General features: G+C 40.0%; 1 protein-coding gene across 11 annotated transcripts in view; it reads left to right on the top strand.

The window, feature by feature from the left end:
• Nucleotides 1–13,802, top strand: part of myocd (myocardin) — a 75,789-nt gene that overhangs the window by 19,470 nt on the left and 42,517 nt on the right. For all 11 annotated transcript variants that reach the window (XM_079801610.1, XM_079801602.1, XM_079801601.1 and 8 more), the window contains exon 2: nucleotides 11,067–11,132. In XM_079801610.1, coding sequence (XP_079657736.1) covers nucleotides 11,067–11,132 — 66 coding nt within the window. The remainder of the gene's footprint in view (nucleotides 1–11,066; nucleotides 11,133–13,802) is intronic.

The raw sequence follows: 13,802 nt of genomic DNA, 5'->3' as shown, positions 1-13,802 counted from the left end.
GACTCCACCCGGAGGTGGTGGAGGCCATGTGCGAGAGGTTTGGCCCAGTGGAAGTGGATTTATTCGCGTCTCTAGAGACGACCCACTTCCCACTGTGGTTTTCTCTCACGCATCCGGCCCCTCTGGGGCTGGATGCCATGGTGCAGACATGGCCGAGGCTACGTCTGTATGCATTTCCCCCGATCGCTCTGCTCCCGGGAGTCCTGGAGCGGGTCCGTCGACAGGGCGCCAACCTGCTTCTGGTGGCGCCACGTTGGCCGACTCGGGTTTGGTTCTCGGACATCATATCTCTGCTGGCAGGTCAACCCTGGGAGATTCCTCTGAGGAGGGATCTCCTGTCTCAGGCAGGGGGCACGATATTTCACCCCCGGCCCGAGTTATGGAACCTTTGGGTCTGGCCCCTGAGGGGGCCAGATACCTAGAGGCTGGCCTGCCGGCCGATGTGATCGAGACCTTACTCAGTTCCAGGGCTCCGTCTACAAGGAGACTGTACAGCCTCAAGTGGAATGTGTTTTCCACTTGGTGTAGAGAGCGTGAGGTGGACCCAGTTAACTGCCCAGTGGCTTCAGTGCTGGAGTTCCTCCAAGATCGTTTCTCTGCAGGGCTTACCCCGTCCACACTCAAGGTGTACGTGGCTGCCATTGGGGCTTTCCACACACCGTTGGGTGATGGGCCTTTGGGTAGGCACCAGTTGGTTGTACGGTTCCTCCGTGGGGCTCGGAGGATGAGGCCTGCGGCTCGGTCCAGAGTCCCAACCTGGGACCTGGCAGTGGTTCTCGAGGGATTGGCTGAGGCCCCCTTCGAGCCACTAGAGTCAGCAGACCCAAAGAGCTTGACCCTTAAGATGGCCTTTCTCTTAGCCATCACTTCTCTGAGGAGGGTGGGGGACCTTCAGGCCTTGGCGCTTACGCCGACTTGCCTGGAGTTTGCCCCTGGCGAAGTGAAGGCCATCTTACACCCTAGGGCCGGTTATGTGCCCAAGGTGCCATCAAACGTGGTCAGGCCTTTGGTTCTTCAGGCATTTCATCCTCCGCCTCACGTGACGGCGGAAGAAGGGAGGCTTCACCTGCTCTGCCCGGTCAGAGCCCTTAAATTATATGTGGAGAAGTCTGCGCAGTGGAGGAAGTCTGAGCAGCTATTAGTGTGTTTTGGTTCATCTAAGAAGGGGCTGCCTGCGTCAACCCAGACTATTAGTAACTGGATTGTCCAGGCAATAGCCACGGCCTATCAGGTGCGCAACCTGCCTTCACCTATGGCCGTGAGGGCACATTCCACCAGGGGCATGGCCTCTTCGGTGGCCCTCCTTTCTGGGGTCCCCTTGCAGGACATTTGCGAGGCGGCCGGATGGGCTACTCCACACACCTTTATTAGGTTTTATAGTCTGCACCTCCCTGCGACGCCCGGTGCTAGGGTACTCCAGTCCTAGCTGTGCCCGGTTTCCGGCTTCACACTAGGACTGGTGCTACCATCGGTGTGGCCTAGTGGGTACTCGTTCCCCAAATTCGTCGTTACCGATGCAGTGGGAGTTCCCTCGAAAGGGAACGGCTCGGGTTATGTATATAACCCTTGTTCCCTGAGAAAGGGAACGAGCACTGCATCTCGTCGCCACACCTCGGCAGGCCTGGAGCGCATGCTTCATCGCGATAACTGCCATTACTATGCCTGGGCTGCCCTATATGTATCTTCCGGGTATGCCGTCATAGTTACGTCATGACGCAACACCAATCAGGATTGGCCTGATTTCATTCATACTTCAGACGCGCTGTTGCTTAGGGAGTGTCCCCAAATTCGTCGTTACCGATGCAGTGCTCGTTCCCTTTCTCAGGGAACAAGGGTTATATACATAACCCGAGCCGTTAACTAGGGTAAATCATGCTATAATCATGGTTAACTAGGGTAAATCATGCTATAATCATGGATAACTATGCTAAATCATGGTAAACGATGGTAAATCATGCTATAATCATGGTTAACTAGGGTAAATCATGCTATAATCATGGTTAACTAGGGTAAATCATGCTATAATCATGGATAACTATGCTAAATCATGGTAAACGATGGTAAATCATGCTATAATCATGGTTAACTAGGGTAAATCATGCTATAATCATGGTTAACTAGGGTCAATCATGCTATAATCATGGTTAACTAGGGTAAATCAGGCTATAATCATGGTTAACTAGGGTAAATCATGCTATAATAACGTTTAACTATGGTAAATCATGCTATAATCATGGTTAACTAGGGTAAATCATGCTATAATCATGATTAACTTGGGTAAATCATGCTAGAATCATGTTTAACAAGGGTAAATCATACTAGAATCATGGTTAACTAGGGTAAATCATGCTATAATCATGTTTAACTAGGGTAAATCATGCTAGAATCACGGTTAACTAGGGTAAATCATGCTAGAATCATGGTTAACTATGGTAAATCATGGTAAACTATGGTAAATCATGCTAGAATCATGGTTAACTATGGTAAATCATGCTAGAATCATGGTTAACTATGGTAAATCATGGTAAACTATGGTAAATCATGCTATAATCATGGTTAACTAGAGTAAATCGTGCTATAATCATGGTTAACTAGGGTAAATCATGCTATAATCATGTTTAACTAGGGTAAACCATACTAGAATCATGGTTAACTAGGGTAAATCATGCTATAATCATGGTTAACTATGGTAAATCATGCTAGAATCATGGTTAAGTAGGGTAAATCATGCTATAATCATGGTTAACTAGGGTAAATCACGCTATAATCATGGTTAACTAGGGTAAATCATGCTATAATCATGGTTAACTATGGTAAATCATGGTAAACGATGGTAAATCATGCTATAATCATGGTTTACTAGGGTAAATCATGCTATAATCATGGTTAACTAGGGTAAATCATGCTATAATCGTGGTTAACTATGGTAAATCATGGTAAACTATGGTAAATCATGCTATAATCATGGTTAACTAGGGTCAATCATGCTATAATCATGGTTAACTAGGGTAAATCAGGCTATAATCATGGTTAACTAGGGTAAATCATGCTATAATAACGTTTAACTATGGTAAATCATGCTATAATCATGGTTAACTAGGGTAAATCATGCTATAATCATGGTTAACTAGGGTAAATCATGCTAGAATCATGTTTAACTAGGGTAAATCATACTAGAATCATGGTTAACTAGGGTAAATCATGCTATAATCATGGTAAACTATGGTAAATCATGCTAGAATCACGGTTAATTAGGGTAAATCATGCTAGAATCATGGTTAACTATGGTAAAGCATGCTAGATTCATGGTTAACTATGGTAAATCATGGTAAACTATGGTAATTCATGCTATAATCATGGTTAACTAGGGTCAATCATGCTATACTCATGGTTAACTATGTTAAATCATGCTAGATTCATGGTTAACTAGGGTAAATCATGCCATAATCATGGTTAACTAGGGTAAATCATGCTATAATCATGGTTAACTAGGGTAAATCATGCTATAATCATGTTTAACTATGGTAAATCATGCTATAATCATGGTTAACTAGGGTAAATCATGCTATAATCATGTTTAACTAGGGTAAACCATACTAGAATCATGGTTAACTAGGGTAAATCATGCTATAATCATGGTTAACTATGGTAAATCATGCTAGAATCATGGTTAAGTAGGGTAAATCATGCTATAATCATGGTTAACTAGGGTAAACCATGCTATAATCATGGTTAACTAGGGTAAATCATGCTATAATCATGGTTTATTTATGGTAAATCATGGTAAACGATGGTAAATCGTGCTATAATCATGGTTAACTAGGGTAAATCATGCTATAATCATGGTTAACTAGGGTAAATCATGCTATAATCATGGTTAACTAGGGTAAATCATGCTATAATCGTGGTTACTATGGTAAATCATGGTAAACTATGGTAAATCATGCTATAATCATGGTTAACTAGGGTAAATCATGCTATAATTATGGTTAACTAGGGTAAATCATGCTATAATCATGGTTAACTAGGGTAAATCATGCTATAATAACGTTTAACTATGGTAAATCATGCTAGAATCATGGTTAACTATGGTAAATCATGGTAAACTATGGTAAATCATGCTATAATCATGGTTAACTAGGGTCAATCATGCTATACTCATGGTTAACTATGGTAAATCATGCTAGAATCATGGTTAACTATGGTAAATCATGCTATAATCATGGATAACTAGGGTAAATCATGCTAGAATCATGGTTAACTATGGTAAATCATGCTATAATCATGGTTAACTAGGGTAAATCATGCTATAATCATGGTTAACTATGATAAATCATGGTAAACTATGGTAAATCATGCTAGAATCATGGTTAACTAGGGTAAATCAGACTAGAATCATGGTTAGCTAGGGTAAATCTTGGTAAACTAGTGTAAATCATACTAGAATCATGGTTAACTAGGGTAAATCATGCTATAATCATGGTTAACTATGGTAAATCTTGGTAAACTAGGGTAAATCATGCTAGAATCATGGTTAACTATGGTAAATCATACTAGAATCATGGTTAACTAGGGTAAATCATGCTAGAATCATGGTTAACTATGTTAAATCATGGTAAACTATGGTAAATCATACTAGAATCATGGTAAACTATGGTTAATCATGCTAGAATCAAGGTTAACTATGGTAAATCATACTAGAATCATGGTTAACTAGGGTAAATCATACTAGAATCATGGTTAACTAGGGTAAATCATGCTATAATCATGGTTAACTATGGTAAATTATACTAAAATCATGGTTAACTAGGGTAAATCATGCTATAATCATGGTTAACTAGGGTAAATCATACTAGAATCATGGTTAACTAGGGTAAATAATGCTATAATCATGGTAAACCATGGTAAATATTACTAGAATCATGGTAAACTAGGGTAAATCATGGTTAACTGTGGTAAATCATGCTAGAATCATGGTAAACTAGGGTAAATTATGTTAACTATGGTAAATCATGGTAAACTATGGTAAATCATGGTAAACTAGGGTAAATCATGCTAGAATCATGGTAAACTATGGTAAATCATACTAGAATCATAGTAAACTGGTAAATCATGGTAAACTATGGTAAATCATGCTAGAATCATGGTAAACTATGGTAAATCATCTGTATTGACTTCAAAAATGTCAAACTGTAATTTTTAAACTACTTCAAACTTCAATCCTTTAAACTTTAAACCTTCAAACTTAAATCTGTAAATTAACTTTTTCAAACTTTCTAGTCTATGCTTTTTCAAGCCAACTTCAAAGTCTGTTTACAAACTTTACTCATCTTTCTCTCGCCCGCTGAAAGGCTTCGCGATGCCAGAAGGCACTTTTCCACGCTCAGCTCTATGAACTCACCTGTAAATCATGCTATAATCATGGTTAACTAGGGTAAATCATGCTATAATCATGGTTAACTAGAGTAAATCATGCTATAATCATGTTTAACTATGGAAAATCATGCTATAATCATGGTTAACTAGGGTAAATCATGCTATAATCATGTTTAACTAGGGTAAACCATACTAGAATCATGGTTAACTAGTGTAAATCATGCTATAATCATGGTTAACTATGGTAAGTCATGCTAGAATCATGGTTAAGTAGGGTAAATCATGCTATAATCATGGTTAACTAGGGTAAACCATGCTATAATCATGGTTAACTAGGGTAAATCATGCTATAATCATGGTTAATTATGGTAAGTCATGGTAAACGATGGTAAATCATGCTATAATCGTGGTTAACTATGGTAAATCATGCTATAATCGTGGTTAACTATGGTAAATCATGGTAAACTATGGTAAATCATGCTATAATCATGGTTAACTAGGGTAAATCATGCTATAATTATGGTTAACTAGGGTAAATCATGCTATAATCATGGTTAACTAGGGTAAATAATGCTAAAATAACATTTAACTATGGTAAATCATGCTATAATCATGGTTAACTAGGGTAAATCATGCTATATTCATGGTTAACTAGGGTAAATCATGCTAGAATCATGTTTAACTAGGATAAATCATACTAGAATCATGGTTAACTAGGGTAAATCATGCTATAATCATGGTAAACCATGGTAAATATTACTAGAATCATGGTAAACTAGGGTAAATCATGGTTAACTGTGGTAAATCATGCTAGAATCATGGTAAACTAGGGTAAATTATGTTAACTATGGTAAATCATGGTAAACTATGGTAAATCATACTAGAATCATGGTAAACTATGGTAAATCATGGTAAACTAGGGTAAATCATGCTAGAATCATGGTAAACTATGGTCAATCATACTAGAATCATAGTAAACTGGTAAATCATGGTAAACTATGGTAAATCATGCTAGAATCATGGTAAACTATGGTAAATCATCTGTATTGACTTCAAAACTGTCAAACTGTAATTTTTAAACTACTTCAAACTTCAATCCTTTAAACTTTAAACCTTCAAACTTAAATCTGTAAATTAACTTTTTCAAACTTTCTAGTCTATGCTTTTTCAAGCCAACTTCAAAGTCTGTTTACAAACTTTACTCATCTTTCTCTCGCCCGCTGAAAGGCTTCGTGATGCCAGAAGGCACTTTTCCACGCCCAGCTCTATGAACTCACCTGTAAATCATGCTATAATCATGGTTAACTAGGGTAAATCATGCTATAATCATGGTTAACTAGAGTAAATCATGCTATAATCATGTTTAACTATGGAAAATCATGCTATAATCATGGTTAACTAGGGTAAATCATGCTATAATCATGTTTAACTAGGGTAAACCATACTAGAATCATGGTTAACTAGTGTAAATCATGCTATAATCATGGTTAACTATGGTAAGTCATGCTATAATCATGGTTAAGTAGGGTAAATCATGCTATAATCATGGTTAACTAGGGTAAACCATGCTATAATCATGGTTAACTAGGGTAAATCATGCTATAATCATGGTTAACTATGGTAAGTCATGGTAAACGATGGTAAATCATGCTATAATCGTGGTTAATTATGGTAAATCATGCTATAATCATGGTTAACTAGGGTAAATCATGCTATAATCGTGGTTAACTATGGTAAATCATGGTAAACTATGGTAAATCATGCTATAATCATGGTTAACTAGGGTAAATCATGCTATAATTATGGTTAACTAGGGTAAATCATGCTATAATCATGGTTAACTAGGGTAAATAATGCTAAAATAACATTTAACTATGGTAAATCATGCTATAATCATGGTTAACTAGGGTAAATCATGCTATATTCATGGTTAACTAGGGTAAATCATGCTAGAATCATGTTTAACTAGGATAAATCGTACTAGAATCATGGTTAACTATGGTAAATCATGCTATAATCATGTTTAACTAGGGTAAATCATGCTAGAATCACAGTTAACTAGGCTAAATCATGCTAGAATCATGGTTAACTATGGTAAATCATGCTAGAATCATTGTTAACTATGGTAAATCATGGTAAACTATGGTAAATCATGCTATAATCATGGTTAACTATGGTAAATCATGCTATAATCATGGTTAACTAGGGTAAATCATGCTATAATCATGGTTAACTATGATAAATCATGGTAAACGATGGTAAATCATGCTATAATCGTGGTTAACTATGGTAAATCATGCTATAATCATGGTTAACTAGGGTAAATCATGCTAGAATCATGGTTAAGTAGGGTAAATCATGCTATAATCATGGTTAACTAGGGTAAACCATGCTATAATCATGGTTAACTAGGGTAAATCATGCTATAATCATGGTTAACTATGGTAAGTCATGGTAAACGATGATAAATCATGCTATAATCGTGGTTAACTATGGTAAATCATGCTATAATCATGGTTAACTAGGGTAAATCATGCTATAATCGTGGTTAACTATGGTAAATCATGGTAAACTATGGTAAATCATGCTATAATCATGGTTAACTAGGGTAAATCATGCTATAATTATGGTTAACTAGGGTAAATCATGCTATAATCATGGTTAACTAGGGTAAATAATGCTAAAATAACGTTTAACTATGGTAAATCATGCTATAATCATGGTTAACTAGGGTAAATCATGCTATATTCATGTTTAACTAGGGTAAATCATGCTAGAATCATGTTTAACTAGGGTAAATCATACTAGAATCATGGTTAACTATGGTAAATCATGCTATAATCATGTTTAACTAGGGTAAATCATGCTAGAATCACAGTTAACTAGGGTAAATCATGCTAGAATCATGGTTAACTATGGTAAATCATGCTAGAATCATGGTTAACTATGGTAAATCATGGTAAACTATGGTAAATCATGCTATAATCATGGTTAACTAGGGTCAATCATGCTATACTCATGGTTAACTATGGTAAATCATGCTAGAATCATGGTTAACTATGGTAAATCATGCTATAATCATGGTTAACTAGGGTAAATCATGCTATAATCATGGTTAACTATGATAAATCATGGTAAACTATGGTAAATCATGCTAGAATCATGGTTAACTAGGGTAAATCATACTAGAATCATGGTTAACTAGGGTAAATCATTGTAAACTAGTGTAAATCATACTAGAATCATGGTTAACTAGGGTAAATCATGCTATAATCATGGTTAACTATGGTAAATCTTGGTAAACTAGGGTAAATCATGCTAGAATCATGGTTAACTATGGTAAATCATACTAGAATCATGGTTAACTAGGGTAAATCATGCTAGAATCATGGTTAACTATGTTAAATCAAGGTAAACTATGGTAAATCATACTAGAATCATGGTAAACTATGGTTAATCATGCTAGAATCAAGGTTAACTATGGTAAATCATACTAGAATCATGGTTAACTAGGGTAAATCATACTAGTATCATGGTTAACTAGGGTAAATCATGCTATAATCATGGTAAACTATGGTAAATTATACTAAAATCATGGTTAACTAGGGTAAATCATGCTATAATCATGGTTAACTAGGGTAAATCATACTAGAATCATGGTTAACTAGGGTAAATCGAGCTATAATCATGGTAAACCATGGTAAATATTATTAGAATCATGGTAAACTGGGGTAAATCATGGTTAACTGTGGTAAATCATGCTAGAATCATGGTAAACTAGGGTAAATTATTGTTAACTATGGTAAATCATGGTAAACTATGGTAAATCATACTAGAATCATGGTAAACTATGGTAAATCATGGTAAACTAGGGTAAATCATGCTAGAATCATGGTAAACTATGGTAAATCATGCTAGAATCATGGTAAACTATGGTAAATCATCTGTATTGACTTCAAAACTGTCAAACTGTAATTTTTAAACTACTTTAAACTTCAATCCTTTAAACTTTAAACCTTCAAACTTAAATCTGTAAATTAACTTTTTCAAACTTTCTAGTCTATGCTTTTTCAAGCCAACTTCAAAGTCTGTTTACAAACTTTACTCATCTTTCTCTCGCCCGCTGAAAGGCTTCGCGATGCCAGAAGGCACTTTTCCACGCTCAGCTCTATGAACTCACCTGTTTCTGGAGATCATGAGTCCAGGGTCTGTTCTTACGCATTAAAGTTTGATCTCGATTGGTCCAGATTGAGTTGGGTCTGCCAAACCCGGCTCATGTCCGGGATCCTGTGAGAGCCAGAGCTCCACATCATTAGATTTCTCCTGTTTGTCCACACACTCGCAGGCCGTGACAGTCTCTGGCACAACTACAGGTCATGTGACCTGAACAAAAGCAGATGTACACGCATGATGGCGTGATCTCAGAGGTATGAGCACGCCATCAGTGTGTCGACGGCGCGATTATGAATATGGCTGATTGATTGCGATGATAAATGGATGAACGCATGGATGGAGGAACGAACGTGGACAACTACTGGAGGCAAGGCTCATGTTTCAGCAACATCACACCAGCAAGAGGGATATAGCTCTGATATCAACACAGCTGTGATTCGGCTTTCATAACAGTTTAATAAACAAAGAGTAACTTACATTTTTAGACACAATATTGCATTTACTTTGTCTATTTTTGCTCCGCTAATTGAAAATAGTTCCAGATGAGGCGAAAACAGAATCAATGCGTTTCATTGCAAAAGTGAATGAGTGAATGATTCAATGACTCACTCATAAAGACTTCACTTGTTTCATTACTGGATGAATCTGTGTTTTTGAGTGAATCTCTTGAGTGAATGATTCAATGACTCACTCATAAAGTCTTCACTTGTTTCATTACTGGATGAATCAGTGTTTTTGAACAAATCTCTTGAGTAAATGATTCAGTTACTCACTCATAAAGACAGTTGTTTCATTACTGGATGAATCAGTGTTTTTGAACGAATCTCTTGAGTAAATGATTCAGTGACTCACTCATAAAGACAGTTGTTTCATTATTGGATGAATCAGTGTTTTTGAACGAATCTCTTGAGTAAATGATTCAGTGACTCACTCATAAAGACAGTTGTTTCATTACTGGATGAATCAGTGTTTTTGAATGAATCTCTTGAGTAAATGATTCAGTGACTCACTCATAAAGACAGTTGTTTCATTGTGAATGAAGTGGTTGAGTGACTTGATTAACTGTTTGAATGATTGTAATGAAGCTTCTGAAGGACAGTCGCTTGTCCTCTCCTAACTGTTGTGAAATGTTGTATGTGTTTCCACGTCCCCTTGAGCCTCGCATACAGTCTGACGTGCACAGACGTTAAACACAGACTGCCGTGATGAGAGACACACCACCCAAAACAAAGACAAAAATGAAGCAACAGAGCCACAAATATTTCTTAAAACAGGATGTAGGGCTCTGATAAACACGGCTCCTGGCTTTAAACAAACCTTCAGTGTGTGGTCCTTATGAAGCCTGGGAGGGACGCGCTCATAAACGTGAGAGGTGGGCTGTTAATCCACGCTGTGTGTGTGTGTGTGTGTGTGCAGCATCTGCCCGTCTGAAGGGGATGATGTGTTCCTCCTCCTCCACAGATTAATGTCTGATTTGTGCAGCTTCACTCATTATCTGTTTCCTCCTCCACCCACAGTCCTGCAGCTGAGACTCCAGCAGAGGAGGACACGCGAGCAGCTCGCTGACCAGGGCATCATGCCTCGTGAGTAGGACACACACACACACACACACACACACACACACACACACACACTCACACACACTCGCTGGAGTCGCCCGGCTCCGCACAGGTGATAAGAAAGATATTAAACTGATGATTTTTCAGGGGTTAGTTCCAGTGAAAGGAACTCTTAATGCAAGACAATTTGGACAATTTCATGCTCCCATTTTTGCGGGACCAGTTTGGGGACGGCCCCTTCCTTGAGGAAAGAAGAGCAGAAGAGCAGAAGAGCTGAAGCTGTTAGAGCGACTCCATATTAAACCCTACAGATGGAGAATGGGGAAAGTCTGATCAAGTCTTATTGGCGTGTGAAAGATTTAGCTGGAGGTTTAATAATATCTCAGAATTTGGTGTGTACAGTATATGTCCTCTCGTGTTGAGGTGTTTTACACACACACACACACACACACACACACACACACACACACACACACACACACACACACACACACACACACACACACACACACACACACACACACACACACACACACACACACACACACACACACACACACACACACACACACACACTGTCTGAGAGATAAACTCATCCTGTGCTGTGATTGGCCAGTCTGCCGGCCTAAAAAAGACCCTTCAGTGTGTGTTTATCTCTGAACGGCAGACGACAGGTCAGCAGAGTCAGATAAACAGAGTTTAAAGCGGTTAATGGCCGATGCTTTAGTGAAATACATGTGTGTGAACGGGAGACGTGTGTGTGTGTGTGTGTGTGTGAACGGGAGACGTGTGTGTGTGTGTGTGTGTGTGTGTGTGTGTGTGTGTGTGTGTGTGTGTGAACGGGAGACATGTGTGTGTGTGTGTGTGTGAACGGGAGACGTGTGTGTGTGTGTGTGTGTGTGTGTGAACGGGAGACGTGTGTGTGTGTGTGTGAACGGGAGACGTGTGTGTGTGTGTGTGTGTGTGTGTGTGAACGGGAGACGTGTGTGTGTGTGTGTGTGTGTGTGTGTGTGTGTGTGTGTGTGAACGTGAGACGTGTGTGTGTGTGTGTGTGTGACAACGGGAGACGTGTGTGTGTGTGTGTGTGTGTGTGTGAACGGGAGACGTGTGTGTGTGAGGGGTAGGTTTAGGGGCAGTGTGTGTGTGTGTGTGTGTGTGTGTGTGATGGGTAGGTTTAGGGGCAGTGTGTGTGTGTGTGTGTCTGTGTGTGTGTGATGGATAGGTTTAGGTGCAGTGTGTGTGTGTGTGTGTGTGTGTGTGTGTGTGTGTGTGTGTGTGTGTGTGATGGGTAGGTTTAGGGGCAGTGTAGGGGGATAGAATATACGGTTTATACAGTAAAAAAACCATTACGCCTATGGAAAGTCCCCATAAAACATGAAAACCCAACGTGTGTGTGAGTGTGTGTGTGTGTGTGTGTGTGTGTTTGACGGCACGCGCCTGTCCTGGGTTTACGACAATTGTTCTGGTGTTTGTTTTATTGTAATGCGTGGTGAGGAGGCCATCCACACGATATCTCTCATGGATCTCGCACACACACACACACACACACACACACACACACACACACACACACACACACACACACACACACACACACACACACACACACACACACACACACACACACACACACACACACACACACACACACACACACACACACACACACACACAGACACACACACACAGACACACACAGACACACACAGACACACACAGACACAGACACACACACACACACACACTCACAGCGCTGGGATTATGCAATGGGTCGCATTCCTGCGTGAGGTGATGGTTCAGTCGCTCCTGTGGTTTTTGAGGACGGGCCGCACACACACTCCTGTGGACACATCTGCTCTTTATTACACACTTGAAAGCAGCAGTCGGGTGTGTGTGTGTGTGTGAGAGAGAGAGAGAGAGAGAGAGAGAGAGAGAGAGAGAGAGAATGTGTGTGTGTGTCAGAGGAGCTGGTCAGATGGACACTCGTGTGTGTGTGTGTGTGTGTGTCAGAGGAGCTGGTCAGATGGACACTCGTGTGTGTGTGTGTGTGTGTGTGTGTGTGTGTGTGTGTTTGAGGAGCCGGTCAGATGGACACTCGTGTGTGTGTGTGTGTGTGTGTGTGTGTGTGTCAGAGGAGCTGGTCAGATGGACACCCGTGTGTGTGTGTGTGTGTGTGTGTGTGTGTTTGAGGAGCCGGTCATATGGACACCCGTGTGTGTGTGTGTGTGTGTGTGTGTGTGTGTGTGTGTGTGTGTGTGTGTGTGTGTGTGTGTGTGTTTGAGGAGCCGGTCAGATGGACACTCGTGTGTGTGTGTGTGTGTGTGTGTGTGTGTGTCAGAGGAGCTGGTCAGATGGACATTCGTGTGTGTGTGTGTGTTTGAGGAGCTGGTCAGATGGACACTCGTGTGTGTGTGTGTGTGTGTGTGTGTGTGTGTGTGTGTGTGTCAGAGGAGCTGGTCAGATGGACATTCGTGTGTGTGTGTGTGTGTTTGAGGAGCTGGTCAGATGGACACTCGTGTGTGTGTGTGTGTGTGTGTGTGTGTGTGTGTGTGTGTGTGTGTGTGTGTGTGTGTGTGTGTGTGTGTGTGTGTGTGTGTCAGAGGAGCTGGTCAGATGGACATTCGTGTGTGTGTGTGTGTGTGTGTGTGTTTGAGGAGCCGGTCAGATGGACACTCGTGTGTGTGTGTGTGTGTG

Source organism: Gobio gobio (genome assembly GCF_949357685.1).
Source record: "Gobio gobio genome assembly, chromosome: 20".
Taxonomy (NCBI): domain Eukaryota; kingdom Metazoa; phylum Chordata; class Actinopteri; order Cypriniformes; family Gobionidae; genus Gobio; species Gobio gobio.
The sequence above is the reverse complement of the archived record's forward strand: the minus strand, read 5'-3'. Positions and strand labels throughout refer to the sequence as shown.